Source organism: Vombatus ursinus, unplaced genomic scaffold (genome assembly GCF_900497805.2).
Source record: "Vombatus ursinus unplaced genomic scaffold, bare-nosed wombat genome assembly UNPS02011572.1, whole genome shotgun sequence".
NCBI classification, from domain to species: domain Eukaryota; kingdom Metazoa; phylum Chordata; class Mammalia; order Diprotodontia; family Vombatidae; genus Vombatus; species Vombatus ursinus.
This window is the reverse complement of record NW_020951350.1, coordinates 548,257-563,798: the sequence shown is the minus strand read 5'-3', so window position 1 is coordinate 563,798 and position 15,542 is coordinate 548,257. Positions and strand designations below refer to the sequence as shown.

General features: G+C 39.5%; 1 protein-coding gene and 1 non-coding gene across 2 annotated transcripts; one reads left to right on the top strand and one right to left on the bottom strand.

Moving 5' to 3' along the window:
- Positions 1–473: 473 nt before the first annotated feature.
- LOC114039033 lies at positions 474–747 on the bottom strand. Its single transcript, XR_003568617.1, has one exon.
- Positions 748–3,466: 2,719 nt separating this feature from the next.
- On the top strand, positions 3,467–15,082 carry GLRX5 (glutaredoxin 5). The gene is made up of 2 exons (XM_027856570.1): positions 3,467–3,827; positions 14,744–15,082. The coding sequence occupies exons 1-2, from the start codon at positions 3,536–3,538 to the stop codon at positions 14,920–14,922; spliced, it is 471 nt and encodes a 156-aa protein (XP_027712371.1). The 5' UTR covers positions 3,467–3,535; the 3' UTR covers positions 14,923–15,082.
- The last annotated feature ends 460 nt before the right edge of the window (positions 15,083–15,542 follow it).

Sequence of the window (15,542 nt, the reverse complement as noted above, 5' to 3'; positions counted from 1 at the left end):
CAACAGCAGCATTTGAATCCAGGTCTCCAATCCCAGCACTCTACCCATACTACACCATGCTGCCTGCCTCCATAGAACTTTTCATTAACAGGAGTTTTGAAATATTAAATATAATTGAACTGTAATTTATTTTCAGATTTTTTGGATCAATTTCCAGGAAGGCGCTTATTAAAGAATTCCCAATAGCATTTGAAGCTAGTTAAATCAGTGTTTCAGATTTTAAAAAATAACAAAAGCAGTATGATATGGTCAAGATAACTAGAGGTGGAGTATGAAGACTGAAGTTCTAAGTTCTGGCTTTGCTACTTATCCAGGTACGAACCTAAGCAGTTATTTCATCTCTCCAGGTACAAATAAGGAGGTTGAACTAGATTGTTTCCAAGGTCCCTTACAGCACTAACATATTTGGATACAAAAATGTTATCAAGTGTGACAAAAACATTTTTCAAAAGAACATTTGAGGCTTGAAACATTTTTATAGCAGTTTTTAGTGTTCAGCAAAAATCTCTCCATTTGCTAAACAATATCTTGACTGCAAAGCTTCTCTTACTGTTGGTTGATAGATAATGACATGGAAGAGTCACCATCACCGTGGCAACAGTATTCAGTTGATGTCAGAGGAATATTGCACATAATGCTGTTCGTCCTTTAACAGCCATGCCTCAGCTTCCTCTGGAATATGTTCTTTCTGCAAGTCAGGTGTACTCAGAGGCACAAACAACCCAGAGCATTCCAAGACTGCAGACAATTTAAACATTTCTGTAAAGCCTCTTAAGTGTTAAAGGATGAACTAAAGATTACAAAAGTCCTACTGGAATACCCTGATCAAGTCCCTTCATAACAGTATTTTTAATATACCTGAGTTACAGCCCTTTGTTAGACTGCAAGCTCCATTATGGTAGGTACTGTTTTTTATCTAAATCTTGTATCCTCCCCTCTCCCCTAAAGCACTCACAGGAACACTGAGACCCCTAATAAATGTTTCTTGAAACTGAGTAATAACCAAACTGAAAGGCAGCATAGCATAGTTGATAGTCCACTGGTCTTGGTGTCAGGAAGACCTGGGGTTCAAGACCTTTCTTATCTGGACTCTCTTCTCCCATCACCCTACTGCACAAAGTAAGTCACTCATGGTAACAGAATGATATCTGTAAATGAACAGACCATTTATAACACTGTTCCTTTGGCATTGCCCCCCAAAACCATTTCACTTAAAACTGTTTTTCCCTGAATCACTTACTGATGTTAGGCAGAAGAGGGAATAATAAATTTATGAGCTGCATCAATTAGTGGCATATATTTAAATTCTCATGTTTGTTGTTCAAAAATTCAGAAAACGCCCTATCTTTTCTGGAGTTCTTATCCTGTGGGTTTCACTTATGGCCTTGGGCACATCGCACAAACAAAATAAAACAACCTTTACAGTTACATACATTCCAAATAATTAACAAGAGTGAAAAAAAATCTATACCTGTCCTTTTCTATTAGCAATTGCTTTTACTCAATGTTTCTTCCATAACTGGGCCAATCTGCAGTTAACTCCAATGGTGAGAGAACTTCAAAGGGATGATTATGATGTTTACTCCTTGAATTAAACTCCTGCTCAAACCTGAAAAAAAAATTTAAAAATAGAGATCAGGAAAATTTGAAGCTCTGTTCTAAAATGAACCATGCAAGATTTGTGGCTTGACTTGATCAGGCAGAGGATATGAAGCGGAGGCAGGATAGTAGTAAAAGAAAGTGAGTATGTATATGGTACACTGATTCTGGAGCCATAAGACTGGAAGTAGACCCCTGCTATGTTGTTTATTGCGAACATAACCCCAATCAGTCAGCTAACTTTAAATTGCCTATATACCAGGCACTGTGCTAGATGCTATAGATACAAAGGCAAAGAAATATAACAGTCCTTGCTATAAAGGAATTTACATTCAATCAGTAGAAACAACATGTATGTATATCTACAGACAGATATCTATATTTATTGGGCATATATTCATATTTACTATGTGTGTATATGTGGTCACACAGAAATACACAAAGAATAAACGTGTCCAAAAGAAATACAGGGTTAATTAAATACAAAGGAGGGAAGGATAGCACTAGCAACTTTCGAGAGTCAGGAAAGGCTTCATGCAGGTGATGCTTGAGGAGAGCTTCTAGGAGGTGAAGGTGAAGAAGTGGATTCTAGGCATGGGGGCAGTCAGTGCAAAGGCGTGGAGATGAGAGCTCACCGGAAAGAAAGCAAGTCTGGGGGGCCTATGGAGAGTACTACATAAATAGGAGGGAAGACAGGTTGGGACCAAGTTGTGATGGGCTTTAAAAGTTCAAACAAACAAAACAACTCCTTCATATTTTATCATAGAGACAAGAGAGGAAGCACCCAAATTTATTGAAGGTCGACTGGACTTTAGAAAAAGCATTCTGGCCGCTGAGCAGGGGAAGGGATGGAGGCAGGGAGACCAAGGAGGAGGCTGCTGCCATGGTCCAGGAGAGAGGGGATGAGGTCCTGGAACTGAGTGGCGACTTGAGTAGCTGGGCCTCAGCTTCTTCAACTGTAAATAGGAAGGGATTCCATCAAAAGATCGAGAAGACCTACCTAAGACCCCTCCCCAGCCCCAGGGGCCCCCGCCACGTGACCGGAGCACAGGGCCGGAAGGTTCCTCCGTCGCGGGCCTGAGGAAGGGACCCTGTTCTCGGGCCTCCAAGGAAGCTCCAACCGCCAGGGGGCGATGCGGCCTGCGCACGGGGGCGGCATGCGAGAAGGCGGGCTCGCGCACGGCCAACCGCGACCGTCGGGGAATGGCCCAGGCCCCGCGTTAGGGTCCAGACACGTTAAACGTTGTCCCTCGCCCTTCCATCCGCCTCCTCCGGGCCCCGAAAACTACTAACCTTTGTTGCAGGGATATGGAGACGGAGCACGCGCCTCTCTTCTCCTCCCGTCCTCCCCGCCGCAGACCCGAGGCCTCCTGGGCTGCATTACCATGACAACTCTAAGTCATCATCAACCGGAAGAAGAAAAACCGGTCCCAGGAAATGGCGTAAACGCGGTCGCCACCGGCTCCTCCTCCTCCCCCCGCCCCTCCTGAGGAGTTGGTTAAAACTGAAAACAGGTTTTCTCGATCCTCCCACAGCCCGCCCCTAAAGAACCCAGCCAACCAGTTTTTTCGCAGGAAAATCATTATTCTCCCTTCTTACCTATCATTGGCTTCCTAACCTGACCGACGGGCACCTGACACTTCCAATCAACGTAAAAATAGATTGTCTCTAGGTGAAAGAAAAAAGGTGGGGTATGGTGGAAGGCGTAAAGACCGTACTCCATCTCTCCTCCGCCCCCCGCCCTCGGCAAGGGGCACAGTGAAATGATTGGTGGTTTCTGAGGACTGACAGTAAAATTCTTCCAATCCCCATTAGTTCTCAAATCTTTGACCAATAGGGCCGCAGCTGGGGGGCGGGACAAGGAGGCGCGGGTGCTCGGACCAAGGAACGGTTTTACAAGATAGTCCTGGGCCGGGAGGACGATTGGTGGGGGGAGATGAGCGGGTCCTTAGGCCGAGCGTCCGCAGCTCTGCTTCACTTGGGGCGCGGGGTCCTCCTGCGGGGCCCGGCACTGCGGACTCGGAGCTCGGGCCCCGGGGGGTCGGGCTTGGCCTCCAGGGAGCATCTTGACGCTCTCGTGAAGAAGGACAAGGTGGTGGTGTTCTTGAAGGGGACCCCCCAGCAGCCCCAGTGCGGCTTCAGCAACGCCGTGGTGCAGATCCTGCGGCTGCACGGCGTCACCAGCTACGCGGCCTACGACGTGCTGGAGGATCCCGACCTCCGTCAAGGTCAGGCGGGGTCGGAGGGTTGCGAGCGCGGCCCGAGCTGCCGGGAGCTGGGCCTTTCCTCCCTGCCCCGGGCTCCTTGCTCTCACGGGAGAGGCAGGGCATTGATAAGCTTCCGGAATGGGAAGGGGTGAAGGGGAGACCCGGGGTGTCCGCGTCCTGTGCGCTGGGGGAGGGCGGGGCGGGGGCCGGGACCCCAGCTCCGCGCGGTCAGGGGCTTTTCTCTGCGTGAAGCGCTTGTTCATCCTGGCTTCTGGCTGCATGGTAATGGCATGAATGCCGCCTGCTGTTGAACCGAGATCGTTGGGACTTTGCCAACAGAAAGACAAAGTTGTTGCTTCACAGTTTGGTGCTGCCTCCATGCTGATCCGAGGAAGCCCGGCTCTCAGCCCTGAGAGGCGTGGGGGAGAGATCGAAGTTCAGACGCGGCCCCAGTCGCAGCTCTGCTGTGTGTGGGACCCTTGTGAAATCATTTAAACCTGTCGGAGCCTCAGTTTTCTAATCTGTAAACCTAACTCCGGCGGTTGTTTTGTGGATCAAATGAGATAAGAACTGTGAAGTGCTTAGTAATGTTCGCGGCGCATAATAAGCACTGTCTGGAATAGTAGCTATTATTATTTTTTGTCATTATTATCATTACTATTACTGCTAAGCACTGCGAAAGATTTTTTTTTTTCCAAAAGCAAGAGGAAGTATACTGCCCTCATGGAGGTTACAATTTCGTGTTTCATCAGCCTTTTACTTTTAGTTCCATCAAGTCCTACTCTAAGACTGTTTTTTATCATGAATATGATGTATGACTTACTAGGTTTAGTGTAGTTACATTGGAAAAGCAAAAAGTTCTTAAGGTCATGTTTGTGATCTCAGTTATGGTGTCTAACAGCACAGTTGTTAAACACCTACTTTATATGTGACTATGCTAGGTAGTGGCAATACAAATGCAAAAAATAAGACACGCTCCACTCTTGAGCTTACATCGTATTGAGAGTCGAAGCATATACAGAAAAGTAAATAGTAGGGAGATCCAGGCAAGCTTTTTGGAGAAAATGGTTCCTGAGTTGAACCTTGAAGAAAGATAAAATATGGAGTATTGGAAATGAGGAGGGAATTCATTCCAGTATGGGAGATAACCTTTTCAAAGGCATGGAAAAGGAATGCAGCACAACATAGTGGGAAGAATACTGGAATTTAAGTGGACCTGGTCTCAAACTTCAAATTTACTCCTTACTTCATAATAACACTTTGGCAAGTCACTTAACCACTCTGGGCCTTAGTTCACTTTCAGCCCTTCTTCCAGTCCTAAATCTGTGATCCTGTAAAAACTAGAATGCTGAGTTCAAGAAAGAGCTAGTTAGTGTTCCAGTTTGCCTAGAATGAAGACTGTGTAGAGGAGAACTCTATGAAATAAAACTGGAAGGCTATGTTACTTCTCACTTGAACTTGTCTCACTTACACAATCTGTTATCAAATTTTGAGGTTTCAACATTCACTGCATCTTTTCTGTATGTCTGCTTTTTTCAGAGTTGCCAGGGCCTCATCACCTGGACTACTACAATATCCTGCTGATTTGTTTCTCTGCCTCATGTCTCCCTCTACTCCAGGTTATTCTTCACTTAGCATTCTTCACTAGTCAAAGTGATCTTTGTAAAGAATAGGTCTTCTCGTGTTGCCCTCCACCTCCTTCAACTCCAGTGGCTCTCTCTTTTACCTCCAGAATTCAAATAAAAATTCTCTGTTTGCCTTATAAAGCCCTTCACAACTCAGCCCTCTGTTACCTTTCCAGTCTTCTTAGACTTTACTTGTTTCCAACACTGGCCTTCTTGGTTTTTGACTGTGACACAATCTCCCAACTGTGTAGCTTTTCTCTTGCTGTCCCCCATGCCTCAGATACTCTTCCTCCTCATTTCCTGGTTTCCTTCAAGACTCATCCTTCCCCAATGCCTACAAAATATCTCCTTTCCTTAAAATACCCTTAATTGATCCTACTGTGCCTGCCAAGTGTGTGGCTAAACTCCTTGAGAAAGCTGTCTACACTAAATAACTACTTCTTTACTCTCACTTGATTCATTCAACTTAAACTACTCTATTGGTTTTTAATTTGCCAATACTAAATACTTTTTGAAATCCTCATTTTTCTTAACCTCTCAGCAGCATTTGACACTTGACCATCTACGGCTTTCTCTCCCTTATTGCATTACTTTCTTCTGGTTCTCCTACCTATGTGAACATTCTCTCTTAGTCTCCTTTTCTGGATTTTCATCTGTAACATGCCCATTAACTATGGTGTCCACAGTACACTAGGTTCTATGAGGACAGTTCTCAACCTTTTTGGTTTCAGGACACCTTTACACTCTAAAAAAATATTGAGGACTCCCCAAAGAACTTTTATGTGGGCTTTATCTGTTGATATTTACCATATTCTAAATTAAACTATCTTAATATTATTAAAATAGTATTGTTGAAATAACCTTCTAATTGGTCTCCCTGCCAATCCATCCTTTACCCTTGTTTTGAAAGTGATTTTCTTAAAGTTTAGGTTTGCCCCATGCCACACTGCCCCCCTCCCCCTGCAATTCCTCAGCAAACTCCAGTGGTTTTCTTTTTGCCTCCAGGATCAAATATAAATTCACCTGGCATTTAAAGCTCTTCACAACCTGGCCCCATGCTATCTTTCCCATCTTCTTTGCTCCTCTCCACATGTTCTACAGTAAGCTGCAGTGGCCTAATTACTATTGCTCATACATCACAATGTCTCCCACATCCCATCTTTTTCCACCCCATACCTGGATTGCTGTCTTTTCTCACCTCTGCCATTTAGTTTTCCTGGCTTCCTTTAAGACTCAGCTCAAATCCCACATTTTATAGGAAGCCTTTCCACGTTCTTCAATTGCTATATTACCTTTCCCTCTGAGATTATGTTTTATTTACTATATATGTATTTACATATACACATATACATATGTATACATAATACACACATATACGTATATATCTATCATCTGTCTATCTTATCCTAGTTATTTTTACATACTGTGTCCCCCATTAGAATGTGAGTTCCTGGAAGGAAGGGACCATTTTTTTTTACTTTTCTTTGTTTCCCCAGCATTCGGCATAGTGCCTGGTATATTCTGATGCTTAATAAATGCATGTTGACCTATTGGAGCACAGTTTCTGGCAAAGCTGAACAAGTTTTGAATATGGGCACAAATTTGTATGAAGACCACGCTGGCTAATATGTTAATTATAGCTGACATAATATGATATATAGAGCACTTACATAAACTATCCCATTTGAATCTCACAATAAATATAGTATAAGTACTAGCCCCATTTTACAGATAAGGAAACTAAGGACTAGAGAAATAGTGACATGCAGAAGAACATACAAATAATAAGTGGTAGAGTTAAGATTTGAACACACATATGACTCCAAATCTATTACTATAAACTATACCATAACGGTTGGTTCAGAGCAGCTCACCACCAGAAGGTCAGTAACCAGGCAATAGAATTTTTTGGCCTCAGCATCTCATGAAACATTTTCCTAAAACATAGAAGGGTTTTAATGTGTCAGTGATGAGAGTGCCCACATCTAGGAAATCTCAGGTGTTGAAGTTCTTCAAACCTGCAAATTGCTAAGGTCTAGAACAGGGATAGGGAACCTGCAACCTGGAGGCCACATGTGACCTTCTAGGTCCTCAAGTGCGGCCCTAACTCCTTAAGGGGATTTGTTCTGTGACGTTTGGATTCAGTCAAAGGGCCGAACTTGAGGATCTAGAGGGCCACATGTGGCCTCCAGGCTGCAAGTTCCCCATCCCTGGTCTAGAAGAAAGAACAGCTCATTTTCTCCTGCTTTTAATGAGATAGTTTATGCAGTTGTAATGCAATAATCTGAGTTTGTTAGATTATTTAGGGGTTTTTTTGTTTTTTTTTTTTTTGGTGAGGCAGTCGGGGTTAAGTGATTTGCCCAGGGTCACACAGCTAGTAAGTGTCATGTATCTGAGGTCACATTTGAACTCAAGTCCTCCTAACTCCAAGGCTGGAGCTCTATCTACTGTACCTCCTAGCTGCCCTTGATTTGTTTTTGAAAGGTATTTCAGTAAATAAACTCATTTATATAACCAGTTCTTTCAGTTTCAGGCCTCTAGGTCTCCTTCCAGTTTTAGACAGTCCTTATTTCCCCTAGATTATTTGTTACATGTAATAATCAGTATCCCATTGCTGGCTATTTTTGTGTGCCATGCTAAATTGTTATTATTTCATTTCATCCTTTCAAGCTTTTTTTTTTGTTTTAAATTACATATAATCATCACTTCATGATGAATACTTGGTGTCATGAGAAATATTTGTGAATAGAAGAAAATATATTTGTTTGATTAGACTTCTTTTCAACCTATTTAGCAGCTTTCAGAAGTATTTGAAGAAAGACCTTCAAGGCAGATATACTGACTTAACATGGTCATAATCTTTAGGAATTTCTTAAGATTTCTTTAAGTCCTTAAGTGTGTCCTTACAGAATTATTCTTATGACCTCTACCTCTTAATTGATTGAGACTTTTTAAAGATGTCACTTGTGGAGTCCATGAGGAAAATAAATTTTAGGCATGTTTCAAAAATTTTTATTTATAAAAATGTTCTGTTTGTTTTTCGTGATTGCTAGGGACCTCAGAGACCAACCTGTACATGAAAAAGCTTCCATCTACAACATCCCCAACAAATAATCATCTAACCTTTGCTCAAAAACTTCTTGCAAGGGGCCTTCCCTATCTTCTAGGGTAGTTCATTCCACTTTGGATAGTTCTAATTGCTAGGTATTTAATCTTTACATTGTGAGAATGTTAACTTCTACACATTGCTTTTCTTGCTATATTTTGGGTACCATGCAGAAACTTGAAGACAGCTCTCGTGTACTGCTGGCCTTGGTCAGGAAAATCTAAATTGGAACCCAGCTCTATTACCTTTATGATCTTGGGCAAATCATTTAACCTCTTTTTGCCTCAGTTTTCTGCAAAACGAAGGGATAGACTTAATGGCCTCTAGCCCTAAATATATAATTCTGTGTTCCCCGTAAGTCTTCTCTCTAGCCTAAACCTTCCCAGATTCTTCAGCCAGGCCTCATTTAGCATGATCTCAGGGCCTTCTTCACCATTCTGGTTGTCCCATTCCAGATAAGTTCTCCAGCTTATCAGTGGCCTTCCTAAAACGTGCTAACCAGAATGGAACACAGGACTCCAGATGAGATATAGCTTGGGCAGAAAATGCAGTCAGTCTAAGATTGTGGTAGCATTTGAGGCTGCCAAGTTAACCCTGTTGACTAGGTGTTGAGGTTGCAGTCCACCAAAACTTCATGATCTTTTTCAGATGAATTGCTATCTAGATATATCACCACCTTGTGATATTGAAAGTTATTAAGGAAAAAAAAACTTGTTTAAAACTGATAAATACTTATGTGAATGGCACATGAGGATGTAAATGATTGACTAGTGGTCTGTCTAGTCCCCTGGTCTGTCTCTGGCCATGGTGTGAAAATTGTCTTCCATTGTGTTGATTTCACAGTTTTTCTATCTTCTCTTCGCTTGCTTGTTGCTCACAGGATTTTCTAACTGTTTTTAGAACAGCTCTGTTGCTCTTATAATTCTCTCTTCTTTGCCATCTTTATACCACTCCTTTCCTATCCCTGTCATAATCATTTAAAACAACCTGGGTACTCTCCCACCTTCAATGATTTCAACACTGAATTTAGTCTTCATTTCAATTTAGATTTGTAACTTGACCTACTTGACTCACAAGTTTATAGATCAATAGATTTATTTTTAAAACCATCAGCAAAGAGCATTTCAAGAAACATTTTATTTTTCTGATCTAATTAATGCTCATCAAATTAAGACAACATTTACTGTTCAGTCCAATCATTGAATGTTTCCTTTGAATGTTATCTCTTTTTCTGACTCATAACTTAATATTCATATGTGGACTACTACAGGTTTATATCAGTTCTGTAATTATATGGAAATATTGACAGTCAATTGCTGTGGTATTATTTTGAAAAATAAAATGTGAGAGGAGGGGAGATTAACTGTTTATATTATGAACTGTGGATGAAATGTAATTTGCTTTTATTTTAAAATTTAAACTTTGCTAACCAAGCTCTCTTTTTACTTTTAGCACTCTTTAGGAGGAAAATAATTAGTTATTACATTAACTTTCTCTAAATTCATCATACTTTTTTTAAATGGGAAAAGAACATACTTTCAAGGAGGAGAACCCTCAAAAATCCCCTTACCTGGAGTGCTGATCAAATAAACATAAAATTGTATTCAGTATACCATGTGTGAAAAGTAGTCAAGTCTTTTCAGTCATGATAAGATATCAGCTGGTTGGCACCTTGAACAGCTATCAAGAATATGCCGTAACAAACTCTTAAAGACAGAACTATTTCTATGCTCCTTGGTTTTTAGGCAAGACACAAGTGGTGGTCAATATAGGTTCAATTTAAATTTGAATTTGATCTTAGAGATAGTAAGGAATACCATGCAATCTGTAATTATCTCCTCCTTCTCTCTAATAATTTGAAAATAGGAAATTTGTAACTAGCCTCTCATTTGGGTTAATTGTTTTTTCCTGTTAATTCTTCTGGTCTTTAGCAAAGGAGAGGACAATTTAAGTATTGAGGACAGTAGGCTTAAACTTAAGCCATAAAAATGACTTAATGAAAGTAGCTTACTTTCTTACTCAGAAAAATTACTCTGATACAGGGTTACTTCTTGAAAATTGTAAGAAGCTAAATTAGTTGAGGATAAGTATTTGAGCTTTAAATAAATGATTATTTTCTGATGTATGTCATTTGTAGGAACTATTGGCTCCAGAAAATCAAATGTTTCTCTTTCATGAACCATTTTTAACTTCATTCCTGCCATAAGTGTAATAAAGTTAAAAGGCATAAGGATGGTATCATATTTTAAAAATAAATTCTAATATATGCTATCTGGAAAGAAATTTTTTTTTTCCAGAAAAAGAAAAACAGAGAAGTGGGGCAAAGAACCCTTTATCACCTTCATGAACTTCTGGAAACAGAACCTTTATTTGATTATTATGACCTCTCTCAAATATGCACATCACCATCATCACCTTTTTGTGTGCTTATTACTTTATAAGTTATGCATTTTTTCTCCACAAACATAAGCCAGGTTCTTTCCTGTTCTCCAGAAGATAGAGGAGTCAAGAGGCAAAAAGCACGAAGTCATAGGCAGTTGGGGCATGTTGCAGAAAAAGTATATGTATTGGAAGTTTTAAGCTCTTCTAAGCTCTGTTTATACAGTATCAAAATCTAGCTAAATAGTGATAGATTCCTTCATCTGGAAACTTATACTTATCATGTTTAGAGGTGCATTAAAACAGCTGCAGATATTCTTTCCCAGGAACTTAGTGGTATGCTCTAAGTGCATGTAGTCTTTTGAGTCATTTCTTTGAATTTGAGGGTCTGTTGGAGAAAGATAAAGCATTTGGAAACCTTTCCTGTTACAGGAATTTATAGTAAAGTAATCATGTTTTGAAAAAAAGAGAAAAATATGTTGGGATGACTATTTACAATAACAATTTCAGGCGTTTTATTGGATATTTTTAATTTCTTAGAAGAAATTAAGTATAAAACTTTAGTTTCTGTTACCATAGCAAAGATCCAAGGATCAAACAGTAAAGTTCCACATGCTTTATTTACCTAATGTGTTTTTCTTGTGGAATCTCTTGGCCCTTTTTGGGTATTCTTTTTAATGTTTCAAAATGCCTATCACCTATTAGAATTAATGATGTTATTTTGCCATTTCTTTGATCAAATTGCGTTTTTATTTGTGCCCAGTGCAGACTAATTTTGATATTTGTGTTCTGGATATGTTTACTATAAAAATACATTTCATCTTTGATTTAGTAATTGGAGATGTCAGGAGTAAAATGGTAAGGCAAGGAGGGGGGAATTCACTATAGGGGAGTAATCCTTTACATTCTGGAAAGGCAGCATTTCCTGTCCTCACAGAATTTGAGAACTGAAAAGGGCTTTAGCACCCATTCTTTGTATCCTATTGTAACATACCAGACAAGTGGTTATCCAGCCTCTGTTTGAAGACTTCCAATGAGGAGGAACCTAACACTTTTTAGAAGCAGCCTAACTCTAATTGTTGGGAAGTTTTGGTTTGGCCCTCTGGTAAAACAGAACAAATTCTCCAAATGACAGTTCTTCATTTACTTGAAGATAGCTATCATGCTCTCTGTGAGTCTTCTCTTTTCCAGGCTAAACATCCCCAGTTCCTTAAATTAGTCTTCATGTGGTTTAGATAGACTCAAGGATCATTACCAACCTTGTTGTCCCCTTACAGTAGATACTCTAGTTTAATTGGACACAGATGAAGTCTGATGATGGCAGAGTATAGTGGGTCTATCATCTCCCTATTCCTGGAAGCTGTGCTACTCTGAATGCAGCCCAGTGTTGAATTAACTTTTTTGGCTACCACATCATATTGCTGACTTATATTGAGCATACAGTCCACTAAAACCCTCAGATCTTTTTCAGAACAACTGCTACCTAACCGTCCCTCCCCTGTTTTGTACTTGTGAGGTTGGATTTTTGTATCCAGGTGTAAGATTTTACATTTCTCTTGATAACCTAAAGTTAGGGTACTTTTAGATTCTGATTCTGTTGTCCATTGTGTTACCTGTCCTTTCTAGCTTTGAGTCATCTCCAAATTTGATGAGAATGTCATGTATGCCTTTCTCCAAGTCATTAATAAACTGTTAAGCATCATAGGGGAAATCACAGATTTCTAAAGTATCTCACTGGAGACCTCCTGTCACACTGACATTGAACCATTCTCTTTGAATCTAGTCATCCAACGAGTTCTGAATCCACCTAATTGTTATCTTATCCCTATTCTTTCCATGAGAGGAGTATAAATTAACCTCATTAAAATCTTACTCTACTTATGCATAGTATTCCCCTCGTTTACTAGTTTAGTAATCCTGACAAAAAAGGAAGTACAGCTATTCCAGCATTATCTGTTCATTTTCAAGTTATCTTTTAAATCATCCTTTCTAGAATTTTCTCAGAAATTGAAGTCTAGTTAATGGTGAACTGATGGTTTGCAGATACTATTCCCCCTCTCCCCTTATTCAGAATCAGGACATTTGCCATTCTCCACTCTTGTGCCTGTCCCATTTTTTATATTCTTTCAGATGTTACCTCCAGTAGCTCAGCAACCACATGTGTCCATCCTTTCATTCTCAAGGATGTAGTTCATATGAAACAGGTGACTCTTAATTTCTTCAAGGGTAGCTAGGTGCTGTCTTAGTGTCTCTTTTCTTTTTATTTATCTTGTGTATCAACTACCAGCTACTTATTTGTGTTCTGTCATTTCCAGTACAGAATTTGTTCTTCTTAACAGAGAAAAAAGAAATCAGGAATTGAGCAGCTCTCTACCTTCTCTCTGTTGTCGGTTATTGTTCCATTCATTTTTTAATCCTCTTTTTTCCCCCTCAGTATGTCTTTAAAAAAACAAAACCAGAAATCTCTTGATTGTGCGTAACTGTGCTCATAAGCTCTAGCTCATTTTGAGTTTTGGCACTTCCGACATTTTTAAAGGGTGGCCTGAGCCACATTGCACTCATATTCCCCTACCTGTCCTGATTCCAATGAATCAACATTACTTTTAAAAATCTTTTGTTAGTGAGTTCCCTGTTCATCACATTTGTATCTTCAGATAAATGCCATTTTTTCCCCTCATTGGAATTGTTTCTGTTTTTGATTTGAGGATTCCCATTCTTGGAACATCTTTTAGGCTGACTTTCTCTGTAGCATTTTAGTCCATTGGATTCTGTCTTTGCTATGAAACCTGTTTTTCCAAAATCTAGGGTTCATGTCAAATGTGCTCAGAATCTGTTCCAAATCTATCATAAATTTGAAGAGGTAACTTCCTCCCAGCATTCCCATCATTTCTACTCCATCAACTGGTAGCTTCCACTTAGTGGGAATCAAATCCATGATAGAATTTACCTTTTTTTGGTTCCTCCATCCCTTGAAGAATGAAATTATTGCCATAAAAACAAATTAGAAAGTTATTAGCTGTTCTACTTGGGGGGGGAAAAAAGGCCAGAGGAGCTACAGCAAATGTTTGAATAATTGGCAGGCTTGTGGCGTGCTTCCCAGATTTTCATTATTTCCTCTTTAAGTCCAGACAACCTGTAGTTTATTTCAGTGGTCAGTCACTTCTGTTTCTAGCTTAAGAATAAACTTCTGGATTAGTTGTTGCGTACATCAATGATGTTATTGATCTGTCATCATGTGGATAGATGCTTTGAGTTGTTTTTTCACCATTGGCAAAAGCTATCCTCATACTGTGTGGAATCCCTTGTGAATGAATTGATTGGATACAGTTAGAGCTATGAAGTGAATTTTTCTCTGTCTAAAATTAATTGGGCGTAGGATTCAAACCTATACTTCATTAGCACTATGCTGTGACCAGTTACACTAACTAGCCCTGAGTGAAACAGAACACCATGAGATATTTAACCTTGGGGCTTTAGACTTAAAGAATATTGGAATTGGCAGAGATGTTGGAGAACATTTTGTTAAATCACCTCTTTTTATAAATAAGGAAACAGAAAAGGGAAGTGACTTGTTGAAAGTCATATTACCCTATGTTATTTTTCAGCCAATGTTAAGAAACACTTATTTTCTAAATGAATCTTGTAAGATTTTGTTACTCTTCAAACCCTGACTGGCAGATGTAGCCTTTATAAATCTGGTTTCTCAGAATATACATGGGTATATATTTCAGGTCTCTGTGAAGTAAGGGTTGTATAAGCTGCTGTAGGGAAAAAAATCTTATCTTTCCAAAAGATTAATGTTTATCTTTATTTCCTTTTCATCATAGGCATTAAAGACTATTCCAACTGGCCAACCATACCTCAAGTGTATCTTAATGGTGAATTTGTTGGTGGTTGTGACATCCTCCTCCAGATGCATCAGAATGGAGATCTAGTGGAAGAACTGAAAAAGCTGGGAATTCGCTCAGCACTTTTAGACGCAAATACTGATCAAGACTCAAAATAAAAAGCCTGCAAGAATCCTCTTTAAGAAGAGTGCTCTATGACTGGAAATGAAATTTTTTTAGTGTCAAAGACTGGTTACCAGAACAGCCTTACTGGTTTTTGTTCTCATTTTTTTTTAGGAAGGCAACTCTTTGTACTGACACTAAACAGTATTGAAGTGATTTTAGTTTCTGTCTAGTGTTTTAGGCTAAGGATATTCTGTTGTAAATTTAATTTTAACTACCGTGCTGTAATAATTGAATATTATGTTTTGAGACAGATATAAAAAAATCATTCTTTTATTGTCTTATACTCTTTGCCCAATGCAAGAGTAAACCAAAAGATTTTGAGTCATCCTAGTCAATTATTATTATTATTGATTCTAAGTATGTGTCACTCAAGGAAACATATGTAGCCCTTTTAAGGAAAATGATGGACAAGGTAAACAATGATGACTGCTGGGTTTTTGGGTTTTTTTGTTTTTTTTTTTTATAAAAAATAAAAGAAACTGCCAGCCCATGTAAAAGGTCTTTTTTGGTGAAGCTTTTACAACTTTTTATTTATTGTGTATTGTATTTTGATTTTAATAGTAAAAGTAAATGGACATTCATAATACCCACATTGAATGAACCACAGTTCCTA

Bases quoted from the DNA above. Each gene is read 5' to 3' on its own strand.
- GLRX5 (XM_027856570.1), top strand. From the start codon at position 3,536: ATGAGCGGGTCCTTAGGCCGAGCGTCCGCAGCTCTGCTTCACTTGGGG. The intron at 3,828-14,743 runs GTCAGGCGGGGT...TTTTCATCATAG, and splicing joins GGATCCCGACCTCCGTCAAG to GCATTAAAGACTATTCCAAC.